A 27,003-nucleotide genomic window follows, 5' to 3' on the forward strand; every position below is an offset into this window, starting at 1 on the left:
CAGTATGGTGACACATCACACATGGCTGGGCAACAGAATTTGGTTTCCATGCAGCCATGGTAAGGCAAAGGGTACGCAGGGTTGGCTTCTTACGCATAATATGTGGGAATGTTTTCAAACTGCAGCGCCCTCCTTTCCCATAGCAAACAATGGGTTGGGTTTCACATTTAAAAGGAGGGGCTGCGGTTTTCGGGTGGATGTGCAGCACACACCTCCCCCCACCCCACCGCGTGGCTATTCTCCAGGATGATCCCTTTTAGCCAAGCGCAAACAGCCCGGCATGAACGGGGTCCTTTCACTGTTCCCTTACAAAAATTCCCCTATTTCAACCAGGTGACCATGAATGATATCACTCTCCTGAGGCTAACACAGAAAGATATAGACTGAATGTTGCTTGACTGCGACCAAAACCCAGGACCATTCACTGCCATGCTTTGTGCTGCAATGATTCCAGATTACTTTCAGAGTATCTCCAGGAGAGGTTCATGGAGATGTCCCTGGAGGATTCCCGCTCCATCCCCAGACATGTGAACAGACTTTTCCAGTAGCTGTAATGGCCGTGAATGCATCCCAATTCTTCAGGGAAAATCAAACATTAAACACTATTTCTTTTAAACCCTGTACTGTAGTTACAAATGTGCACTCACCAGAGGTGCCTTCTCTAGCTTCAGTGTTGGGGATCCCACCTTCGGAGGGTATTGGCTCCAGGGTGATGAAAAGGTCCTGGCTGCAGGGGAGAATGGATTCACCGCTTGCAGGGCCAGCTCCAGCTTTTTTGCTGCCCCAAGAGGCGAAGGGGGAAAAAAAAAAGAAAACCGAGCCTGGTTAAGTTGCCGCTGAAGTGCCACTGAAGAGGAAGAGAGGGACTGCAGGGCTCACCGAATTGCTGCTGAAGACCCAGACGTGCCGCCCCGATGATGGATGGAATGCCGCCCCTTTCTATTGGCTGCCCCAGGCACCTGCTTCCTTCGCTGGTGCCTGGAGCCGGCCCAGACCGCTTGCCTGCTGCGCATTCTCCTCCTCTTCCTCATCCACAAAATCCTCCTCCCTGTTGCGTGAGACTCCCCCCTTGCAGGTGTCCACGGACAGTGGTGGGGTAGTGGTAGGGTCCCCTCCTAGTATGACATGCAGCTAATCATAGATGTGGCATGTATGGGGCTCTGACCCGGAGCGACCATTTGCCTCCTTTGTCTTTTGGTAGGCTTGTCTCAGCTCCTTAACTTTCACGCGGCACTGCTGTGTGTCCCTGTTGTAGCCTCTCTCCACCATGCCCTGTGAGATTTTGGCAAATATATTTGCATTTCTTCTTTTTGACTGGAATCCTGCCTGCACAGATGCTTCTCCCCATACAGCAATCAGATCCAGTGTCTCCCTTTCGGTCCATGCTGAAGCTTGTTTGCGATTCTGGGGGGACTGCATAGTCACCTGTGCTGTTGAGTCTGCCACGCTGACCAAACAGGAATGAAATTCAAAAGTTCCCGGGGCTTTTCCTGGGTACCTGGTTAGTGCATCGGAGTTCAAAGTGCTGTCGAGAGCGGTCACAAGGGAGCACTCTGGGATAGCTCCTGGAGGACAATACCGTCAATTTGCATCCACACTACCCCAAATTCAACCCAGCAAGGTCGATTTTAGCACAACTCCCCTCACCGGGGAGGAGGACAGAAGTTGATTTTAAGAGCCCTTTAAGTCAACGGAACGGGGTTGGTTGTGTGGATGCAGTCATTTTAAAATCGACCTAACGTGGCTAAATTTGACCTAACCCCCTAGTGTAGACCAGGCCTGAGAGGTGGTAAGTCGATGCTAACCACAGTAGTGAGGACGCACTCCGCCGACTTAATGTGCACGCCGCCAACTTAATGCGCTTAGTGCGGACATACGCAATCGAATGAATAAAATCGATTTCTAAAAATCAACTTCTATAAAATTGACCTAATTTTGTAATGTAGACATACCCTCAGGGAGGTGGGTTACCTGTACAGATGCGAGAAGCTCTGCCGCTGGTGTAGGTAGTGTGCACCGCTGCAGTGTTTTAAGTGAAGACGAGCCCTTAGTCTGTGATTTTTAGTATCTAGCAAAGTTATGAATTTAGGCTTTCAGGCACCAGGCTAGTCTTCTGAAGGTGTTGTGCAGGTTTCCTTTGAGGATGAAGATTGACAGGTCATATATGGAGCGATCATTTTGTGAAAAGTGTGCACTCCCAGGTTAAGAGGGTGTTTTTGTCTTTTATCGCTTTTCTGCGTGAGTACATTTGAGAGTGTAGTGATTGCCTATCTGGTTTCATCAACATAATGGTTGTTGGGGCATTTGATAACTGGATGAAGTACACCACATGTTGTGATAGGCTTGTGCAGGCCCCCTGGATCTTGAAAAGTGTGTTGTAGACACTACACATCTCCACCACATCATCAACTTATCAAGATTACCCCTAATGGGAGCTGAATTAGCTGTACTCTCCAAGGGTCTGAATTTCCCCACCACAGAACCAGATACCATACTAACATACTAGAAGAATTCTTTTGCTGACTCTGCCTCAAAGAATTCTTTCACAACAAAGATGACACCACCCACAACTACCAAGTCCCCACAGATAGTCATAAGAAAAAAGAATCATCTGACTGAACATCCTACGCCGCCCCCCACCCCCGCAACCCAACGAGAAAACCATACACTTGGTGATTACGTTGATTGCTTCAGGAAAAAAAATACTGTGAAATCCTTAACAAACATCACATCCACCACAATCTCTAGCTTGGTGTAGCTCAAAAGCTCGTCTCTTTCACCAACAGAAGTTGGTCCAATAAAAGCTATTACCTCACCCACCTTGTGTCTCTCATTTACATTCTTGTCTAGTGACATTTTGTAAAAAAAAATTTTTTTTTACACAATGGAGCGTAGTGGCTCTTTCTGAACCACTATCAAATCCTAACTCAACTCTTCACATCATCATGAACATTTTCATGAATGAACCCGAGCACCAAAGCCTCCACTGAACATTTAAGTTTTTTTAAATTCAAAATAAGGTTTAATCTTAGTCAACATCACTTTGTTTTATAGCTTGAAATACAAGTTTAATCATGTACAATATTGTACAAACATTTTTCTAACAATTTAAATATATTGAACCCTATTTTTTTTTACTGGTGCAAAGTTATCACTATCTGCATCTGAGTGGGTGTTAGTCTACTGGATGGGTGTAAATGACTACATGGTCACTTCCATCCAGACTCTGTGTACCTCAGAAAGGGATTCTACCTCCTACAAAAGTCACATGAGTCAAGAGGTACTACTGATGCTGAATCTGAGAACATGTGACTGTAAGAAAGAGTCCTGAAAGACACATCATCATACTCCCTGCAGACACTGTTGTTCTCCTCAGGAGATGCTGGGAGTGCTGATGTTGAGGGCCTGGTGTGAGCAATGACCTCAACACAAAAAGTGCTGACTGTTCTGAAACACCCTAACTCCACCAATACAGGATGAGAGGATTGCTGCAAAGCTGGTACAGTTGATTTTGTGACAGCCTCATAGAGCAATTGACCATTTAGTAGAGGTCTGCAATTGCCATCCCATATTTCACATCAAGAGCATCAATGCAAAATTGGGAGGTCAGTATACACAGCTGTCAGGAGTTGGGGCTTCAACAAAGGTACCACTGTGGAACTGCTAGACATTTTCCTAATGCCCCAATATCTTGTACAGTGGTTTAGCTTCAGGCAGTGAGCTGGACATCAGTATCACCGACTTAAAGTGCCAAAGCCCTGAACAAATTGAGGCACTGAAAATCTATGGAGCCATCAGCTTCACTGTTAACTGTCCAGGATGCTTCATTAGTGAAGATGCCCTGCTGGGCTTGATGGGGAAGAGGTAGATCTGCATCCACCCAGACAGTAATAGCTCAGAGTCCTGGCATTCAGCACCCTTGACCATCTGTAGCTTCAAGAGTTTGCCCTTTGAAGCACTCCTGGCTGGCCTCTGGCTAGAATTACAGGAGCTTCCATGCTGTGCCCTCAAAGAAGGTTTGGACAAACTCTCCACATTTCTTCCGTGTTTCAGGTGACATCTGTAAGCATAGCTGGCACTGTTGCACATTGAGGCTGAATTCAAAGCGGATAACATAACAAACATGGCCATGTGTCTTGGACATTGTTCTGCCACATAGGTGGGACTGAAGCTGTTGAAAGGTATTTCTCATTAGATGCCTTACTTAAAGTAATAGTGGAAAATAAATAGATCTGGTGTGTCAAAGGAAGCGCTGAATGATCAGCCAAACAAGTGCTGAGTCAAGAGAAGTGCACAGATGTAATGCACTGACGGTCCCAACAGACTTGACACCAGTGTGCTGAGAACAAACTGGCAAAAAGAGAGAACAGGGATCAAAGCATCAGAAAAAGGACACAGCCACCAAGATCTGGGATGCCGGTGTAGCAGAGTGAGCACTGAAGAGATGAGGCAAACAGATGCGTAAGCCCCCACACATGAGCCAAAAGCCCCAATAATTTAATATTTGTATGGGACCTGACTGGAAAGTAAGAGATGGCAAATGACACTCAGCGAGCTTTCCTAGAATCTGGAAGGCACAAAATTGAAGAAGCGCTGTCTCCTGCAGGGAACTGACTGGAAGGGAATGTACAGAGAGCAGCATTTATATCCTGCATTGGGTGGCATGTGGCACTTAGTGGAGGGACTGGCTTCTGCTCTGCGTTACTACTGCTGCCTTCAAGGCTTTAAAAAACCCTTAAGTGAGAGTAATTCTGGCACACTCGAGCTAAGAAGCAAGTAATCCTCCACAGAAGGTATCTGTAGAGAACATAGAGTATATTTTTCTTCCTAATAAAATAGTTAATATGACTTATCTGGGCCAAGTGGTGTTCTGTACAAATGTACTTTAAGAATTAAGATGCTCTATATAATGTTCTACTAAAACTTTAAAAACTTAATGACTAACAGAAAAATTCAGACAATTCTTCCACAATAGAGGGCTTGACAAAGTTTAAACACACACAAAGCATCCTGTTTATAACTAGTCTGCTTGCAATATGTAGTGGTTTTTAAAATAATATTTAAACACAGATCCAAGTATTTCTTCACTACCTCATAGAGCTACTATTTAAAGTCTTGGAGTTTTCATAAAAAATGTTTCACAGAAAAAGACATCTGTAATTTATAAAGTGTAATGTGTTACTTTTGCAGATGTCAATAGAATCATGTTCTGCGGAGTCATCGTGAATAATGGTCGTAAAACTCTTGTCAATTTTAACTTTTGCTCATATGTACTATAGTAACTGATTCCATAAGATGTATTTCTCTTAGCACATGATAACAATCTTCTGAAGAACAGTTAACAGCTCTGTGACCTACTTTTTAAGATATGAAGAAGAATAAATGCATAGCAATAGTCACAGAAACAGCAGCACCACCAATGAATTCATAAATGTTTAGAACCACTAAGTCCATGTGAGGTGTAGAGCTCTTGTGTTGTATAATGAAAGTGGTATGTAGAATCACTAGACCAGACAATCCCCTCTGCCTGTGCGTGTGGAGGTGACTTAAATACTCAGATCTTGGGTATGAGGCTGGAGCTGGTTAGAAAAGGGGAATAAATGTCACTTCCATGATGTTCTTGCTACTTCTTCTTCCCACTCTGCAGAAGCACCTCTGTAGGTGCATTGTGGGCTGGAGTTCCATATGTGGAGAAGGCATGAGCAAGGGCCTCCATAGCATTATCCCTCTCAAGTCAGAAATGTTGTATTTGCTCTCCTTGTTCTGAGAACACCTTATGAAGTGGGAATGGGGGCAGTAGGCAGTTGGAGCCTCTGCCATGGTGAGAATCAGGAGCTGCAAAGGGATCCACAGCTGCTGAAGGGAAGTCAGCTTGGGGCTGCTGTTGCTGAAGGATGTTCCTCCATTAAAGAATCTGCTTTCAGCGAAGGAGCAGCAAGAGCTGCCAACAAGAGAATCATGTGACGAGCCAGGCCAAGTTGGGCCATGGAAAAAAGGAGCGGTGGAGATAAAGAAGTGGTGGGAGGCAGGAGTGTGGATCTTGCATTTGGGGGTGGGGTGAGGGTGGCGTGGGAGAAGGAGATGGTGAGAATCCTGAGGTGGATATGGGAGGAAAGAAAGCAGAGATGGAGCTAGGCTTTGGAAGGGGCTTTTTGCAAGAGGTGGCCTAGGGCGCATGAAGGAGTAATTGTTTATGGAATAGGGAAGGAGAAAAGAATGATGGAATTTGTGTATTGTGGGAGAAGGGGTGGAATTGACTAAAAGAGAAGGGGGGGAGAGGAGAAATGAGGTTCAGTGGGGATAACGGGAAATTAATTGGACTGGAGAGCAGTGACAGAGTGAGATCTGAAAATTGACTGACTATGGAGAAAGGAAGTTGTTTTGAATTGCCTGTTGGTGAGAGAAATTAGTGCAAATGTTCTTGGGTAGTAAGCAGAACTGGGTTTGTATGGAAGGGGACTATTTGATTGTGAGAGGTACTGATTATGAATGTGGGAGTTATTTTAACTGTGAAGGTGAGATTTTAAGTATAAGAAGAATCATTGATTTTAGGGTAAACTAATAGTTTGAGGATAGTAATTTAGGCTGAGTAGGAGGTAAGGGGAATTGCTTGTGTGATAGGGTGGAGGTGGCCTGATTTTGAAAAGAATGGAGGCATTGACAGAATCTTAGGTTGTTTGTATGTGTGTGGCTGTTTCTAGAGGCTATGACAGTAGTAGCCTCAGGAAGGACTGGAAATCTAAGCATGACTGGGAGATCAGTAGGAGTAGTGATTCAGGAGAGAGAATGCCTCACTACTAAGAGTTAGTTACTGCTAGGAAAAAGTTTAGTCATTCTCTGGTGAGTCTACTGGCAGAAATGCTCACAGAAACAGTAAATGCTAAAGAACAGCCAGAGAAAGTGAATTTAAATGAATTTTGAGTGCACAGACCTGACTATCTGCATTGGAATCCTGATTCTAGGAGTTACGGTTATACAATCAGGAACAGAAACCGAGCATCTGATTTCTGTATCCTACCAAAAAAAAATGGCCACAGCTGCAATTTAAATTTTAAAAACTCATGCATGTTCTATATACCAAAAATCTGTGTAGAAATTATTCAAGATATAAATACAAACGATAAGTGCATTTGAGAAAACTGTAAGCAGTTTGCAGAGAATTGGTGAACCAAGAGGGGAAATTCATCAACAAATTACATACAATGAGTTATGTGTCCAGCTCTATTAATCAGTTAGTTTATTATCATCAAAGTGGTTACATATCAAAAGTATGAACTAGTATGTAAAAGGAAGTCAGCCAGTGGAAGTATAATATTTGGAGTGATAATGTTAATAACCTACACCTATAAAAGGACACATGGACTGAGGTGATAGAACAGTTAACCACGATATACTTAGGATGGATTCGCCATCACTGGAAACTTTTAAATCAAGATCAAATGCTTTTTGTTTCTATGCTCTAGTTCAAATAGGAATCAATTCAGAAAAGTCCTATGGCCTATGTTATCGGCCCTTCTGGCTCTATAATCTGCGATGGGATAGGAACTTGCTCACTACGACCTGAACCAAGATCACTAACCTATTTTACAAAGGCCGCCAATTACCCTTCTGCTGGTAATGGCTTTCAGTTATTTTTGACTTACGCTGAATTAGAACTAGAGACATAGAGGTAAAAAGCTCCCAATTTCATTACTAATTCCCTCACCAATAGATGCAATCCTAATACTTTTCTGCTTACGATAACTGATGATCTAACTGTTTCTTGAACAATCTCTGGCAAACTTCAGTGGACTTTTAAAACCAAAATTAAATTACTCTATGTACTGTTCAATATACTTTACTGACTGTGGTACAACTCTGATGCTTAAGGAACTGAACCTTATTTCACCAGAAGCCTGCTGGAAAAGTTGTAATTCGAAATGGCCATTTTCCAGTCCTATAGTGAACATTTAGCTGACACTTGGCTGGGAAACGTGAATCCGCACAGACAGATGTGGTTTCTCAGGTACATCTAGGGGACATCTTTACCTTTAAAAGATTAATCTTGGCCTCCTGAAAATCCAAAATTTCATATAGCACAGACTAGTGTGCAATATGGTGTCAGAGATTTCTGAATAAGGGAAAGTCTTGATCAACTGGGCAAACAAGTTTTACAGCTGGATCTGGTTTCTTTTACTGAGCTAAAATATGGTATCAACTAATATCATTCCATGGTAGTTGATAAAGTGTAAAATATGCTCCTGATTTTTGGCCAGGTCTCAAACAATACAGCAATTGGAATTTTGCTGCTGAAATGCAATTCTGACAGAAAATTGTGGGTGCAGTTATACAGCACAGGTGCATACATTTAGATGCCTAACTACCTAATTTAGGGCTGCAAATTACTGCTAGATCATTTTTGATCTGTTAATTGCAGGCCATGTTAAACGTCTGACCACAGGTGCCAGCTTCCTCCTTGCCCCAGGGATGCTCAACCCGTACTCCACCCCTTCTTCTAACCCCTCACCCCCGCCTCTTCCTCCCCCTGCTCCTCCTGCACGCCTTGGAACAGCTAACCGCAGCAGGCAGGAGGTGCTGGGAGGGAGAAGTTGAGTGGTGGGGCTGCCAGTGGATGGGAGGGGGGACAGGGGAAGCTGGCTGGCATGGGTGCTAAGCACCCACTAATTTTTTTCCCGTGGGTGCTCGAGGGCTGGAGCACCCACAGAGTCAGCACCTATGCTTGTGGCCCTCTCTATTTAATGACTTACCCAGTGAGATTTTCTGAATCAGATGGGGTTATGGAAAGAAGAACTGATGTCCCATGTACAGGAGTACCATTCAGTATTCCTTACATTCTATTTTGATATTAAGATTTTTATGCCTTATTTTGTCCAATACTATGTCCTGAGTTTGGAGCAATATCAACTAAGTTAGAAAAATAATTGTGCTTAATCTCAGTGTCCATGGGAGAAAAATATAGCGAGGCTGAAAGCTTTCCAGTACAACAGCAAGTGACTTAGCACTCTACCAATGAAATGCCAATTAAAAAAGCCTAAATTGGCTGAACATATTCTACACTGAATGGTGTTTCCAGTAGCTGCTGCTTAGCTGTTTTTTCCAAGTTACATTTTACACAGGTACTTTGTACAGCACTGTGTTTTGGCTGTTTGTCTCCTGATGCATTAATTGATATATTGCCCTACTATAGCCAGCATTGCTGAGGGCATTGAATATAGGGAGCATTTGCCACAACTTTCCCAAAAGCTGATTATAGCCAGTTGGGGGTATAAGGTAAGTACTTATGATATGATGTAATTAGACCCATATCAATAAATCATGTGAAGTAGTTACTGGACACTGTGAATTTCTAGTTCACTAGCTAATAATGGTTTGCAGTGACTGTATTTATTTTACTACATAACATATGTTTGTTGTATCTTTATCTAAAAATACAACAAGAAGTTAATGAAAAAAGAAGCCCATCACTGGTGAATACAGCCTTTTGGAATGTATAGTGTGGCAAAGAAACCACATGGGAAAGAGAAGGGGAATAATCCAACTATTGCACTGCGGTTGGTTAATATGTTTGAAATTAGAAAAGCGGTGAGCTACCAGGAAACCATTAGTCCAGCCAGCTAACCAAAGAATCTGTTGTATCAGCCCTGCTTACTCCATTTCTTTGACCACAACTGCATAACAGACACTAGATTGAAAGAAAAGGAGTACCTGTGGCACCTTAGAGACTAACAAGTACTCCTGTTAGTCTCTAAGGTGCCACAAGTACACCTTTTCTTTTTGCGAATACAGACTAACACGGCTGCTACTCTGAAACCTAGATTAAAAGAGATTTCTTTAATTTTCACACAGTTACACTGATTCACATTGGCCATACTCTGTTGCATCTTGGGATATAAATGGTGAACTGGAGCAAACTACACTGTAAAAACAATACCTTAAATATGGTTTATCTTTTAGATAAAATGTAAACAATCCTAAACTTTATTGGTGCTGGTATTTACTAAAAGTAGATAATATGAAATTTGTTTAAAAATATTTTAAGTGAAGGTAAGAATATCTTGCTGCCTGATTATCCATATTTGAAATATTTAGACAGATGCAATCCCATGATAACCTTGACAGGAATGAGGGAATAGTGGATTTGGTATTATATTTAGGGACCATCTTTTTATGGCCAGATTGTGTCCTTAATCTGGAGCGTGCTTGGGATGGTGCAGAGCTGTATTTCCCTATTGGCACCATCCCTCCCTCAGGTCCTGAGTATATAAGATTCATTGTTCCTTAAAATTATGCAGCCTGCTTTCCTCCATGGGCCAATAGGACCATGACCTTAGTTTCTTCCTTTTATGTTGGCTTGCACTCCAGGGGCCAACCTGAGCAAGGAATCTCTAGTATTTTCATATGAAATCTGTAAAAGATAATGCATTTAGGGTTGATGATCCATCACTGCATTAGTATACTGTATTTTTTCCATGTCTGTGCTCCAAAGAGCAAACTCACTAAACTTGTAAGTAAATTTATTGGCACCTGGGAGAACATCTTTAGAAATCTGTTTGAAATTAAAAAGTTAAAACACTTGTAAAATAAAAACCTCAATCTAATGTGAGTTATATATAATAACAGCTGGATCTTATATACTGCTTTTCATCAATACTTGATGAAGCTCTTTACGAAAGAGGTCAGTATCGTCTCCATTTTACAGATGGTGAAACTGATAAATTTGTTTGTTTTTAAGGGCATGTCTACATAGGGAAATTAGTGTGGTGTAAGCTAAAGCATGAATTTAAAGTGCACAAACTATTCTGCACTAACTCCCCATTTAGAAAAGCCTTAAGATTCCTACCTGCTTAAAGCTGCCAAAAATATTCTGAATGAAATCTGAAACGTTATCAAAGCCTGTGGTTTATAGATCTACAGGTAGGAAGCTGGTTTCTGCAGGGAAGAAGGTCCTGTAGACTGATTATAGGGTAGGTATCAGTAAAACTCCTCAAAACCAATTCAGTATTAATACAAATCAGAAGGATGCCTCTGTGGGGCCAATGTAAAGGATTCTATCTAATTCAGGGTCTTGTACCACCATTATAAGTGCATCTTGTGTACCTTCTTCCAGTTTTGGTTTTCCAAGAATGAATTGTGGAGAGATGGCACTCACTAGTACTCTGCAGTGCAAAGCAGTGTCCAAAGTATCAACTCTTGCTGCTGTGCAGCAGTGTGTAAAAAATATTTTTTACATTTGTCATTCTATCTATTATATTATAAGTATGAAAAGAAGTTGAACCCTGTAAATTGACATTAATTTGATGTTTTATTAGCATGAACTTGTGAGACAGTTAAAGCTAAATGTTGAATTCGTAAAATTCGTTCATATTTCTATAGCATGTCTTTGGTGTAATGGTGATGGCAGCTGAGTATTCAAACTGAGGTGAAAAGAACAGAAACTAAATGAACAGATCTGATAAGGGCACAGAATAATTACTTGGCTTTCCTGCTGATAAACCTGACAACCAATTCTTCTAGCTGATTCTTTAATTAGCTTCATTACTCTCTAACAGGACTTTGACTTTACAGACACAGTCCTTTGCAGTATGAAAGTAAATCTGCAAAGGCTTCCTTTTGCCCTAGCACATAGCCAGCTGCTTTTTAAATACAACAGTCTGTAGAATACTATTCTGTCCCTAGGACATGGGTTGCCGCAGGTATTCAGAATGATACCTTTCTGCTGGAAAAGCCAGCTAGAATTCATCAGAAATAGCAGTGGCAGCAAAAAGGAATGACTACAACATAGTAAAGATGTAGCTATTCTTTTTTTTTTTAAAAATGTAGGAATATTCTAGAGAACGTTTAACAGTTAGGCAAAGAATGCTCATAAAGACCCCTATCTAAGAGAATAGTAGGGATCATAATCAGAGTTTCAAGTAGAGCTGGTAAGAAAATGCCAGTTTATTGAACTTGAAATATCTTGTGAAAGGGAGTTGGGTGTGATGAACTTTCACCAAATCACAGGGAAGTTTTCATTGGACTTATCTGGTTGCCTGACAGCCTGCCTGGCAAACTGCTGGGGAGTCTGGGCTTCTAAGGCCCACAGCTCCAGGATAGCCCCATCATGTGGACTGCATGGGTCCCTGGCTCCAGTTACAGCCCCACCATGCCAGGGCTTCCAGGTTCCCTGCCATTGAGCTAGAAGCTGAAAGCCTTGCGAGCCCCATGTCCACAGCTGTGTGACTCGAACTGGCACTCTCAGGACTTCTAGCTTCCCTGCCGTGGAGCAAGGAGGTCCTCTGATGGACTTAGAATCATAGGGTTAAAAGGGACCACAAGGGTCATCTAGTCTAACCCCCTGCCAATATACAGGATTTGTGGTGTCTAAACCATCTAAGATAGATGGCTATCCAGCCTCCTTTTGAAAACCTCCAGTGAAGGAGCTTCTACAACCTCCCTAGGCAGTCTATTCCATTGTCCTACTGTTCTTACAGTTAGGAAGTTTTTCCTGATATTTAATCTAAATCTGCTATGCTGTAGTTTGTACCCCTTGCCTCCTGTCCTACCCTCTGTGGCAAGAGAGAACAACTTTTCTCCCTCTTTTTTATGGCAGCCTTTCAAGTATTTGAAGACTGCTATCATGTCCCCCCTTAATCTCCTCTTTTCTGAACTAAACATACCCAGGTCCTTCAGTCTTTGCTCATATGGCTTGCATTTCATCTCTTGATCATCTTTGTCAATTGCCTCTGGATCCTTTCCAGTTTCTCTACATCCTTTCTATACATTGCTGACCAAAATGGGACACAGTACTCCAGCTGAAGCCTAATCAGTGCTGAGTAGAGCAGTACTGTCAACTCCTGTGACTTGTATGCAATGCCTCTGTTAATGCAACCTAAAATTGCATTTGCTTTTTTTTTTTTTTTTTTGGTAACAGCATTGTATTGCTGACTCATGTTGACGTTGTGATCTGCCACTACTCCCAAATCTTCTCAGCAGTGCTGCTGCCAAGCCTGCTATCCCCCATTCTGTATTTCTGCATTTGGTTTATCTTCCTTAACTGTAGCACCTTATATTTGTCTTTTGTTGAATTTCATTTTGTTGTTTATAGCCCAGTTCTCCCAATTTATCAAGATCCCTCTGAATTTTAGCTCTATCCTCCAAAGTGCTGGCAACCCCTGCCCAGCTTTGTGTCATCTGCAAATTTGATCAAGGTGCTCTCTATTCCTACATCTAGGTCATTAATAAAGATGTTAAACACCAGACCCAGAACAGATCCCTGTGGAAATCCACTGAGACCTCCCTCCAATCTGACATCATTCTATTAATAGTTATTCTTTGTTTGCGGTTGTTTAACCAATTACGTATCCAATTAATGGTAGTTCTGCCAAGCCCACATTTCTCCAGCTTATTTATCAGAATGTCATGTGGGACTGTGTCAAAAGCCCTGCTGAAGTCCACCACATTCCCTCTATCCATCAAACCAGTTACCCTGTCAAAGAAGTCAGAAGGTCTGTGGCTCCAGGGCAGCCCCACCATGCAGGTGAGCAGGTAACCAGCTAGTCTTAGACTCTGAAAGCCCTGGGCCTCTGGTACAAGAGCAGTCCACATTGTGGGGCTGCCCCATAGCTGCAGAACCTGGCAGCTGCTGACTGAAATTGATACTGCTAATAGTGGCAGTGAACCTCACAAAAATGTCAATTACAGTCTGTAGCTGTTGGTCTTGGGAAGCACAGCTAGTTTCGGAAACACTATGTGTCAGTGTTTCTGCAACTAACATTTTTTTGGATTTCCAGTTTATGAGAAATTCTGAAATATCGACATTTCTTGCAACCTGGAAACCCCACATTTCAACCAGTTCTGGTTTCAAGGGGTCATAACTACATTTATTGCACATGCCAACTATAGAACATTGTTTCAACTTACTGTCATTTCTGGCCTCAGAGTTTTAGATTTAACTTTTTTCTCCAGAGAATACATGCAGAACACAATAGGCACACATACATCCTTCAAAAATGGATGCTGCAACAGAGCTTGCTCAAAAACAAAAAAGGTACGTTTTTCATCAATTTTTTTTTAATTTGAGAAAATTGTGAGTAAAGATGATTTGTGGAAGTTTTGCCAAACTTCTCCCCACATTTTCATGACCAAATGTTTATATTTTTCACTGGAAAAAAAATCAATTTTTCCCAAAATATTACTAGCTGTAATGCTGAGTCACAGATATAGGAATACATGCCAGCTTTTGAAAAGTACCACTCCAATAAGTGTGTCAGGATATGGCAAAGTAGATGAGTGCCGCCCCTTAGTTTCAAGAGCAGTGCAGCTGCAGAGATTAACTGAATTAGGCACCAGAGACAGCTGGAATGGTTTGCTGTCCACTCTTAATTAGTGGTTACATCAGCCTCTTCCAAAGATAGAGCCTGCTCCTAAGACAGGACACAAATTCAGCATTTTTTATTCTGGGGACAGATCTCCGTAACCACAGGGAATAATGCTTCTAATGGAATGTTGTTTGTACAGATGCTGAGGGAGAGGCAGAAGTGACTGCCAAACCCAGAGAATAGCATTTTTGAGCTGATGGAAGAGCGGGTGTTTCACTTACAAAGGGCTGCAAAACAAACAATCCATATTCTCTGTGAGGAGCCCTGAAGAAGGGGGTGGGAGTGGGGGTGTAGCATGACAGATGTGTTGTAGTCCTGCAACACCAGTGGCAGTCAAGGTCAGCACTGCCAGAGAACAACTGGAGATACCACTGTTGTTAGCCAGCCAGTCCCAAAACATTAATTGATGCCATTCTTGATCAGTTATATGAGGAAGGAATAGAAGCTGCTCCAATGTTAATCTTTTCTACTCAGTAAGTGCTAAGGAATAATAATTGTATTGGTTTCAGCAAGCAGCACCTTCCAAGCCAGGGGAAAAATCCTCCTGGAGGGTTGGTTAAAAAGGAGTGCCTGTCTGTCTGCATGGAGAGAAGGAAGTGCTGCTGGTGAGAAGTTTGACCTAACCCAGAAACCTAATATATCTAGAAATCTGTATTTTAAACTGTAATTGTTGATAGTCAAAGACATTGAAAACCATTTATAAACATGTGAAAGCAAAACATGAAACCCCATGAGGAAAAACTCTAAAAGAGGCTAATATTTGAAGATGAGGGTCTGTAGATTTTTCGTTTCCAGAATAAGACTTATTTCTTACTCCAAAATGCTAAGTGTCTGTAAATTTGCTTCAGTGTGCTTAGCACTTATGACATATTTCTGTCTTTATGAATTCAGTGTATTTCAAAAATACTTCCATATTATTTATGATCACTCACATCACTGGTACAAAACAAGTATGCTAATAATATTACATGCCCAGTTAGGAGGCTTTAAAATGCAAATAATTAGCTGGTTGTTATGGAAAATGTGCCAAACAACAGGAGAAGCACATTCAATCCACCTACCTGCATAAGAGAAAACTATTTCAGAACAATGAAGAATAGCTTAGCCTTCTTTAGACTTGGATAAAATATCAAAGAAATAACACTTGCATACAGTGAGCATGCACTGGACTAAATCATAAATAATGGATCTCTTTAGAAAAGGTGCTTTAAAAGTACAGCTAGAACATAAAGTTCATGAGACATAACATGGTGTCAGCAGTTTGTATCTGATTCTGGTACTGTCTATTGCTTAAAGATTTTGAGGACTGAAAAGAAGCAGAGCTTTAAATCATGAAAATCTGAAATGACCATCCACAGCACAAAACAGACCAGCTAAATTACCAGGGGAATATGATTAATGATAACAGCATATAAAATGAAAAGCGATGGGCAATACGAAATTCGGTAATCAGCTTCCAGAGGCCAGAGCTAGTGTTATTTTCATAAGACATACAATTATAATAATAATTTAGAGTTGGTTTTCTTTCAGCATAAAAGTCAAGAGGTAATGCACCTAGTACCATGGATATCCTGATATTGTGATTCTCTGCTTATGTATGTCCCAAATCATGAACCTTGTATTATACAGAGGGTATCTGCCTAGAACAGTTGTTCTCAAACTTTTGTACTGGTGACCCCTTTCACATAGCAACAGAGGTGAAAGTAAGCCGGTATGCCCCAGTACGGCGAACCGGCAAGAGCCAGTGCACCGTACTGGGGCAGCCCGGCTTCCCCAGGGGGCAATTTAAAGGGCCTGGGGCTCCCAGCAGTGCCTGGAGCCCCAGGCCCTTTAAATTGCCTCCAGAGCCCTGCTGCTGGAGCCCTGGGGTAGCGGCTGCAGGGCTCCGGCGGCTATTTAAAGGGCCTGGGGCTCCCCTGCTTCTACTGCCCCGGCCCTTTAAATAGCCTTCGGAGCCCCGCTGTTGCCACTCCAGGGCTCCGGGGGCTATTTAAAGGGCCGGGGCGGTAGAAGCAGGGGAGCCGCAGTCCCTTTAAATAGCCCCAAGAGCTCTGGGGTAGCGGGGGCTCCAGGGGCTATTTAAAGGGCCAGGGCTCCAGCTGCCTCCGCTGCCCCGGTCCTTTAAATAGCCGCTGTAGCCCCGCCGCTTCCCCAGGGCTCCGGTGGCTAATTAAAGGACCGGGGCAGTAGAAGCTGGGGAGCCCCGGGCCCTTTAAATTGCGCGTGGAGCCCCGGGGGGCTGTTACTGCTACCCCGGTGGGGGGGGAGAGGAAGAGGAGGGGCACTTACCTTACAGGGTGAGCTGGGGCTGGCTCTGACCCCCTCAGCCCCGCCCCTTCCGCCCTAGGGCCCACCCCTTCTGGGGGCCAGAGCTGGCTCCAGCGTACCGGTAAGTTGCTTGACTTACTTTCACCCCTGCATAGCAAGCCTCTGAGTGCGACCCCTCCTTATAAATTAAAAACACATTTTTATATATTTAACACCATTCTAAATGCTGGAGGAAAAGCGAGGTTTGGGTTTGAGGCTGACAGCTCATGACCCCCTGAGGGGTCCCAACCCCCAGTTTGAGAACCCCTGGCCTAGACAGAAAGTGTGTATTTACAAAGGACCCAGTCTTCCTGTCTGAGAGGATGTGTTTGTTGAAGGGGTCCTAACATTGCGTCTGAATTTGACTTAAGTGTACCTATGTTTTTTATACATTGTGTGCGCATTGTGTAGTGGTCGACTATTTTTAAAAGTCAGAATTTGTATTATCTTATTGTATTGGGTGCAAGTGTGTTTATATAGTTTGACATTTAAAAAGTCAGCATTTACCCTCTGTTACCAAACCATGTCTGAGACACGACAGGTTTCCCCCTATCCTAAAGTAGGCAATCTTTGTGGTATCTCAGAACAACTGTGCGGTAAATGTTGACTTTTTAATAGCAATCACTACATGTTTATAGGAAATCACAGATTTTACATATATCATGAACCTGATCTTCTAGAGCAGTTCTACATCTCAATGGATAATACAACTTTTAACAATCAATGCTGATGAACATGTCACCATTTCCAAAACAATTCAGCTGACTCTGTAGAGTAGCAAAGAATTACCATACTTCTATCAGTTCTGTAATTTCAGTGCATTGTCTATTATGTATGATATTTTTAAATGATCCTTAAGTAGGCTCACTACTGTTGATTAGGTTTTTTTCGAAAAACAGGAGTATGTCTGGTGCAGATGGCCAGGGCATGTGCTCAAAAGGAGGAAGAAAAATGAAGTATTGTGCATGTCTCTTATGAGATTTTCAGTCACATTATTTTTTAATCAATGAAAACATTTTTCAGACCGGTCACAGGCACTGGTCCTCATCTAGAAAGGTACTGAGTGCATGCTAACTTCAGTGGGAGGTGCTTACCATTTTGCAGGTGTTGCGCAGAACCTTGCATGATTGTGCTCTAAGTCCATGGTAAACTGTAAATTCAAGCACTATCCTCTCTTTTGAATTAGCAGAAGACCAAAAAGGAGATTTTTTTTTTATAAAGGGAAAATGTACTTCCACAAGCTTACAATCGGCCAGCTTAACCAGCTTTATAGAAACTTAATAAAATTGAAATTACTGTATTGCTGAAAACAAGCATGGCAGACTTCAACTAAACAGGGAATATTTCAGAGAGAGTTGCAGTATACGAGGGAGTGAAAATAGGGGGTTAAAATGGAATGGCTTTCATCCTGCTGGATGTGTACAGTGTTGTTTTGATGTGGCCAAGCATATTGTCTGAGGAAACAGGAGCTCTACAGTTCACATTCTTCAAGATGTGAGGGAGCTACTACTGATGAACTCTAATTTTTGAACAGTACAGCACTGAGTTTGATCCTGCGAGCTTCTGAGCTTCCTCAACTATTACTGATGTCAGTGGGAGTTGTGGGTGCTTAGCAGTGATGACAAATGACAGTGATGACAAATGAATTTTAATTGCATTTTTAAGCAGCTATATGTATTTTCTTCTTTTGGAATCTCATAAGCAGTACACAAAAGACTAAACCTTTTGCTTTTACTTAGAAATGGATACCATGATCCGTGAGAGGACAAAACCAGAACTTCTCTCTGGATACCAGTGTACTTTGTTAGCTTGGATAAAACCACCCTTGCTTTTGTTTTTGCAAAATCAGAACCTGACCAGCGGCGGGGGTTTGAGTAAAATGGAACTGGGATCCTCAAGCCAGGCTGTCCTGAGATGCTGAAAGCATCCTGTGTTGTTAGATTGTAGTGGAGTGGATTGGCCACGCCACACTCAACCCTCTCACCAGAAGTCAGTGGACGGGACCGGAAGTACAAAAGGCGTGGCAGAGAACTCCGTGAGGAGGCAGCCGCCGGAGGAGCCTGACGCCTCCTGTGAGCTCCCGAGCTGGGAGGCCACTGCAGACCCCGAGGGAGCCGAGCACTGGCCTGGACTGCCAGGGCCACTTACAGACCCTAGCACGGAGGAGCTGCAAACACGGACAGAGGCCTTCTTCCCCGACAACCAGGACGACCCTCTAAAGCCAGGTACACCCTGAGGGGGAGTTGGGAAGTGGGCCAGGGGTAGCCGACCCCTGTCTGGCTGCAACGCTGACAGCAAGTGAGTCAACGTGTTGCGGTCAGGATCCCCGCTGACCCAGTGGCAGACCGCTCTGCCGCTGCTAGGGCCCTGGGCCAGGACGCAGTAGAGTGGGTGGGCCTGCGTCCCGCCTGCCACCCCAATCTGTGGGTGGCAGTCTCCCCCTCTCTTAGGCAAGAAGCCAGTGCTTGTCAGCCCTCCGCCACAGCTAGGAGGCCCGACTGTTTGCTGCTCAGCCTGAGTGCAGGCCTGAGCCCTTTAGACTCTCTACTGCTCCGCCCCGATCAAGGGCCTGGGCTAACTGGCTGTTCGCTGCCCGGCTTGAGTACAGGCCTGAGCCCAAGACTCTTTGCTGCCCCGACCAGGAGCTGGGGCTCCGTAACTGTGTTTGTTGTTTGGCCCTGATCACAGGCCCGAGCTCACGTCTCCCATTGCCCCACTGATTCCCCACATCAGGCGACCCCCGGAGACATAGTGGGGTGGACTGGCTGCCCACAGACCAGGAGGGGGAGGAGCCACTCCCCCCAACGGACTACATAGATAAATAATCTGTGATGGCTTTTTTGGGGGGGTAGGGTGGGGGTAAATCAAATGATCAAGAGCCATCAGGTCTAGAAATTCCTATATCATTTTGAAAAGCCCAGCAGTGTCTTCTAGCAATGATGGTTCATGGGGTACCAGACCTGAAAACTGCAATTTAGGCTGAAAAAAAGGCACACAGTGAAAACAACGTTCTTAATTTGCCTTTCCATGTAAAGATATACTTTTGTTGGGGTTCCCTTGGGATAGTGCTGTACACAAATCTTACTCCAAAGTAATGTTGGTGAGCCCATTTAGGAAGGAAAGTTTAAGAGTTGGGAAAATATGACATCTCCATTTGGTTTTGTTTGTAGTATGTGTACGTTTCCTCAGACACTAGAAAACACTGCTCTATGATATGGTTACATTTTCCAGCAAGCTGTTCCCCTAACTTGGTTATGGGGTCTTGCATTATGACTTAAACATTATTAAATACACTACATCCTCAAATGCAAACAACCTGAGTTGGATACCTAAATCATAGGTAAAGTGGTTTTACTTAGGTCTTTTAACAAGGAAATGCTTACATTGACAAGTATGGCATATCTTACCTCAAAAATATAATCCTTTCCATCCTTGCCATGTACAGCTTTGACAGCACAGATATCCAAACCCCCAAACATTTCAGAACAGGTGTCAACCCAGAGCTTGTACCTGTTGTGTAGAAAAAATAGTTCCCATCAGTATAAAATCAAGTCAAGTCCTCATTATTATATAGGCCTAATTTGATAGTTTGTTAGCTGGACAGTTGTTTTAAATTCACTATTCTCCTGAGTCTGTCAGCTTTACTGAATTTTCATTTGCTATAGTAGTGTCTTCGAAATACTAGCCCAGTGTCCACCAGGCACAGTGTTGTGGTGTCACAGAGGAGCTAGCTCCCTATTTCTTGAGCTGGTGATATACTGGCCCTAGCTCCAGCATAGTTTAGAAGACCCTTAAGGCTGATTGAAACCATGAATACTGGTACCTGCCCATAAACCATGAATATTGGTCATCCATCATCTGACAGTAGCTGGAGCTCAGTAGCATTCCAGCCATGGTTCTTCTGTCTTTCACATGCTCTTTATGCTCAGGCCAAGAGTGGGTGGTGCAGCTACTTATGCTGGTTCTACACCAGCCAAGGACTCCCCAAAAGGCTAAATCATCAGCTGCTGAGATCTAGCCAAATTCTGAACCTTCTTTGCTGCTGGAGTGGTGCCAAAGAGCTAAAGTGAGGTAGACAACTGGGGCCACTCTAAATCTGTGTACATGAGCAGAGCTCCAAATACGCTGTTACGTAACTGTTGCCTGACACTGGCTTCTTAATTCTGGCTATTCTTACTATTCTATCAGGAAAGCTAATATCTGTTTTGAAACATGGGAGTGTCTTTATCTTCAATATTTTACTGTCCATAAATGTATTCAACATGGTCAGTGATAGGTTATGAAGAAATCATTTAAAAGTAAACCAACACAATGAGAATGGACAATAGAATTTTAAAGGATGTTTCAAAAAAGCTATAGAAAGGATATAATTATCTGCTAAATTCTGTAGGGTTTTGGAATAACATTTCTGGAACTATTTTGGTTTAATGCCCATTAAACTATATTTTATAAGACTTTTCTATATGAAGTGTTATATTGATTTTGTGTTCCTTACCTCAAATATTTTAGATAGTGTAATATAGTAAGTTAGGCCCTTTTTAGACTCTTAAGCACATTACCTCTTACATTACATTTTATTTATAACCTTGTCTTTGCTGGCACAAAGGTATATTTTTATAGTGCAATAACTAATGTGTGATAGTTATTTCTCTGTAAAATCCAAAGTGGAGACAAACCACTTCTAGTGTTACCACTTCTAGAGGTAGCTAGGTGAGGTCAGCACTATACTTCCATCCTCTCCCTCCCACCTGGGGATGACTAGTTTACTTCACAGTAATATAAAAGTGCCTAGTCTCCACTATGTGTTTATTGTGGGAAAACTAATATGTGTAAACACACTTTTTTTTTTTGTCAGGGAAGATGTAGCCTCACTTTCTGAAAGGACAGAGGAGCACTTCAGCTCACTTTCACTTCCCCCTCAGAGTACAGAGCTATCACTGCCATGCTCTCCCACTGAGGGATCTGTCTACATCAGGGGTGGGCAAACTTTTTGGCCCAAGGGCCACATCTGGGTATGGAAATTGTATGACAGGCCATGAATGCTCACAAAATTAGGGGTTGGGGAGCAGAAGAGGGTGAGGGCTTCAGCTGTGGGTGCGGGCTCTAGGGTGGGCCAGAAATGAGGAGTTCAGGTGTGGGATGGGGCTCCAGGTTGGGGTGCGGGTGGAGGGGGTTGAGGGCTCTGGGGTGCAGCAGGAGGGTGCTCCGGGCTGGGACCGAGGGGTTCGGAGGGTGGGATGGGGATCAGGGCTGGGGCCTGGAGTTGGGGTACAGGAGAGGGTCAGGGGTGCAGGCTCCAGGCAGCGCTTACCTCAAGCAGGTCCTGGAAGCAGTGGTATGTCCCTCATCTGGCCCCTATGCAGAGGCATGCCCAGGTGGGTCTGCGCACTGCCCCATCTGCAGGCACCTCCCCTGCAGCTCCCATTGGCCGCAGTTGCTAGCCAATGGGAGCTGTGGGGGCAGCGCTTGGGGCCGGGGCAGAGTGCAGAGCTCCCTGGCTGTCCCTCTGCATAGGAGCTGGAGGGGGGACATGCTGCTGCTTCTGGGAGCTGCACGGAGCCATGGCATACATGGAGCAGAGCAAGCCCTGGACACCGCTCCCCAGCAGGAGCTTGAGGGCTGGATTAAAACATTTGAAGGGCCAGATGCGGCACCCAGGCTGTAGATTGCCCACCCCTGGTCTAGCTGGAAGGGGGCAGGTGCTGGACAGCAGGGAGCTGTCATTCCTCATCTCACTTGTTTTCATCCTTGTAGAAAAGGCTGACTTTCCTGTGTCTGTCAATTCACAAGTGGGAATGCGTGACTGTAGCTTCCAGACTCAGAGAAACTGAAGGGAAAAAGGTTATCATTAGTGAAGAAACTTTATTTTACCTTTTCACCACCTAACCACACTACAAAAAGGTGAAGATCCTTTAGCATCATGAAAACAAAGATAGGACATTTTTACTGTGCATAATTTGTTTACCTTCAAACAATGGCAACAGTTACAGAAGTAGAAAGAAGAAAAATCTCACAGCTGCAGTAAGACTCCAGAACTCTGTTTTCAGGGGACAGAGGCCTAGGTACAGCTGAGGAACATACAAAAGTGAGCAATATCAGAGTACTGGGGCTAAGCTCAAACTGGTATGGAAGGGAAGAAAGAGCTTGATAGGGCTGTAGGAAGGGTTGCTTGATGGGTAGAAGAAGGAAGCAGTGGTGAACCTAACAAAACACCTGGACTGGTGTCATGGGAGACACCTCAGTACATCCCAGCAGCTGAGAAGAAACTTAGTGTAGTGTAGAGGTCTCAAGAGGGAAAGAATATGCCATTCAGCAGGGCTACAAAGAAGAAAATGCTTTGTGTGGCTGAAATTAAGACCAGCCTGTTTGGTTGCACACGAAAAGAAACTTAGCCCAAGCTAAAGAAAATATATGGATGGATGAAGGAGAGGAAAAGTACAATATACCAGGAGGAGAAGTCTGCTGGGGAGAAGAGGAGAAATGCATCAGAAGAAATGACTAGTGGACTAATGCTGTGGTGGTGAAGTGCCTGAATAGAATCCTGACTGGCTTGACGGTGAGTGCATAGATTTAGATTTAGGAATCTAAATAAGGATGTGGGAGCTTACCTTTAAGGCACTCACTATTTGGAAAACCTTGGCCATATTATCTCAATGAATTTTTCAAAAGGAACTCTTGGACCTTCAGTTAGCACTAATTGCACTAACATCAGCCATGGGAATTTTTAACTAATATAAAATGAAAATTATTTAAATTTCTAATTAGTCCATACATGAGGCTACACTTACCTGTCTGACATAGCGATTTGTTCCAACATTGCAGAGCCAGTGTTTGTCTTCCAGTTTCCAGATATGGAAGTCCTCCTGAGATAAAAAAAATTACAGACACAATATTAACTGAGTACCTATTGCACACTTACATTTATTGTCAATAAACTGAACAGATATCTTCACCATCTGTCTTAAGTTGCTCTTATTTTCACACAACTATGATACCAACGGTTACCTCTGTTTCTCTCCTCCTGCTGCTTACCATATAACGTCCACACTGTGAAGAATTCAACTGATAACATAAGTCTCAGTAAAACATCATGCATATATTTTATAAAGTATGATAATGGCAGTTCCCCATGCCTTGTTGCCTGTTCACTTTCATAATTGTTGTGACAACTGTTGGTTAGTGGTGATATCAGTAATAGACTACTATGAAATTGCAGTTACCAGGGGTGAGTATGGATGCACCAACATTGTGAACTAATTCTAAATGCATAGCAAATAACAGGAGACAAAGAAAGCTTCAGGTCCAGATATCAAATCCATCCCAAACTTTCATTTTAGCCAATTATAGAGTTAGGCCCTAACAGTGATATTCAGATGCATATTTTGAACCACTCCAAGGTTCAGGACTGTTCAGAGTCATTGTTCCAGTTTGACCCTAATCAAGATAGACTCTACCTGTGAAATTTGGATTTAGCTTCAGGCCCTGATTCTGGACCCCTCTCTAATTTAATGTAACTTAATTTATCTTTTATTCCTAATGATGTCATTTTAAAGCTCATTAACAAAAGCTATCATTTACCATCTCTCTTTTGGTGTCTATAATAGATCATCATCATCACCACTGTATTTTATAAATGAGTACCTTTTAAAACATTTTGGCTTTTTAAACCAACGATGATGAATAGTACAGAGAAGAGGAATGCACTCTGTAATTGTAAAGACTGTATCAGAAATGGGCAAAGGATACAAACAGTCTAAATTATGACCTTTTGTTTCCTGCTGGCAAAAGAACAGCAACACCTGTAATTTATGAGAGTGAATTACAGTGGCACTAGGCTTGTCTCCATCTTTCTATAAACCTAATTATGAGCTTGGGAAGAGGTATCAATCCACAGAGTAAAAGATTTTAAAATATATTAATTGAACAAACAGATGTACTAATTATGTATTAATCAGGGAATCAAGTCCTAGCACATTAGAGTGCATTGCACTTGTGCCTATCATGTATTTTCAGCTCATATCCATCTTTGTGAAGTTTCAAGAGAAGCAATGTCTTAAAAGAAACAAAGAATGAGAGATTAATGTAACACTTTCTACTAGCTCAAGTATAAAAGGCTTTTGCTCCCCTCCAGTTTGATGAAAAATCACTTGCATTTCTATTCTGGCCAGTGACTTCTCTCCATGAAGAGGTTCATAAATTACCATACACTGTACTTGCAATGCTGATGTGATGTTTTGCTACTACAGTACAGATTATTACTTTAGACTGATGTGAACACTACACATTAGTTTTGTTGTTCTTTTGGTCAGAGAATTATGAATTCAATGTGTGTTGCTTTTGGAAAGAGAGGGTGGGAATTTAAGCTCAGTTGGTACTTTTGTACATATGTGTATGTTTTCATTGTGCTTCACCCTTTTTAATTATATTTCCTTGAAGTCAGATGTAATGAATCCTGTACTGGTAGTTGTGTGTGTGTCATGAAATCTTTTGAGGAGCTGTGGTATTTGGAGTGATCCAACACTGCATTTTGTCTATAATCTCCACTGACAAATGTTAAACATCCCTTTTTTTGTGAGTCATGGATCCAGATTATACCACAATTTCCCACAGAATTACAACACAGAAGCTCTTAATAACACTTTTTAAACTACAAAAACAAATGTTCTGCTGGTATTTTCTGTGGTGGCTCTTTAAGTACTCTGTTTCTGTGTCATAGCAGAAAATGAGAACCAGCTGTAGAACAAGATACTACTGACAAAACTTATATGAATGCATATGAGGTGTTGTACGGTGATTTGGTAAATCGCCTGTTTTTCATGTTGCTTTAGAGTATATAACAATAGATTAATATTTCTTCATAAGAATCTAGGGGAATAACAGCTAGGCTCACAGTGTTCAGACAATTCCTTATCTTGGAGAAAATGGAGATTTTAAAAAAAGTCTGAGGAACATACCACCATTTTAATTCAGTTTTTGAGGTCTGTTTTCCTATTTGCATTTTCAGAGTAAAAAAAAAAAAGTGTTAAATGTGGTAAATAGCATGAGTGAGACTCCTAAGAGAATTCTGGTCTTCAGTCAATCCAACAAATCTAGGGCTCAGTGCTGTGAAGCAAAGAGTGCTTTAAACTCCCATCAACTTCACTGTTGATGAGGTGCAACACCTCAAAGAAGGAGCAGCTCACCACCTTGTACTATTGAACCATCAAATTGCTCATATGGACTCTGCTTCTGCTGGTCCTGCAGTGGTTTGTGTCATAACCGTTCAGCAGTTGTACCTTACTGCTAAAACTGTGCTCTTTTGGAGCCACCAGTTGAAAGATACTGATAAGGAGGTCCGATGGGTACAAGTTGTATCAGGCCACAGTTGTTTTCATATAGGGCTATGGTTGTTTTCAAATTCTTAAGCATCTACCTTAAAACTGGTAATTGTAGCTGAAGATTTTGTAAAAATGCTTAAAGCACTTTATTGACATTTTGCTGAAATTTTATTGTAAGAATTATCTTCGGGAAGGATTTCCAAGAGACCCAGCTTTGGTCCCAGTGAGTATTTTCTGTTACAGAAGTTCATTTGCTATTTGTTTCTTTTTCCTGTGTTTTTGTATTCTTGCATAATTCAATACTTTGTGTGTTAATGCAGCATTTTCTGAAACAAATGGTAGAGTTGTGTTAATCTCAGTGTTTCTGGTTTGCCCAATAAAAGTTAGGAGTTAGGCTGTACTTTAGCTCAAATATAGCAATAAATAAAAAAAATTAATGTACAAGAATTCCTTCACCTTTCCAAAAATATGGGAATCCCTAGGTGCATACTACATATATTGTGTCCATTGCATCAACAACTGAATTATGAGTAACAAATTTATGTCTAGATCATGCAGTGATCCCTAGAAAGACAGAGCTGTGAGCACCCACTTCAAGCTCTACTGACATCAGAAGAGCTCTATGTACGTCTGTCTAAAGGTCATTGCAAGATTGGGGCCTCAGTTATATCAGGTGCAGTTAGAATGAAATATTCTTTGCCATTAGTTAAGAGTTATATATTCAGGTCTCTCTGTGAATGAAAAATGACCAAAAGTTGTCTCAAAGCTTTTTAATAATAAAATTGGGTCTTGTTGCTGAAGGAATTTAAAAAGTCACCTATAAAACAATCAGACCCCACTTCTTGTTGTTGGTTCCCTGAAACTATTTTGAGAAATTGCTGTGAAAGAGTTGACCCACATGGGAGTTGTAGGTAACCATTCTGCAATGTCCTAAGCATGTGTTTAATTCCTCCCTTCTCTTTCCCCCCTCCAAAAAAATAATTAGAAAGTACTTTGCCATCTTTTAAACCATTTGAAGTAAA

The 27,003-nt window shown here is 42.4% G+C and overlaps 1 protein-coding gene across 2 annotated transcripts in view; it reads right to left on the minus strand.

Annotated features, from left to right (window-relative positions):
- The window catches only part of SYN2 (synapsin II), a 402,447-nt gene that overhangs the window by 36,292 nt on the left and 339,152 nt on the right, over positions 1-27,003 (minus strand). For both annotated transcript variants that reach the window (XM_037905072.2, XM_043551313.1), the window contains exons 8-9: positions 23,453-23,527; positions 20,072-20,174 (exon numbers count right to left, since the gene is read on the minus strand). In XM_037905072.2, coding sequence (XP_037761000.1) covers positions 20,072-20,174; positions 23,453-23,527 — 178 coding nt within the window. The remainder of the gene's footprint in view (positions 1-20,071; positions 20,175-23,452; positions 23,528-27,003) is intronic.

Source organism: Chelonia mydas, chromosome 7 (genome assembly GCF_015237465.2).
Source record: "Chelonia mydas isolate rCheMyd1 chromosome 7, rCheMyd1.pri.v2, whole genome shotgun sequence".
Lineage (NCBI taxonomy): Eukaryota > Metazoa > Chordata > Testudines > Cheloniidae > Chelonia > Chelonia mydas.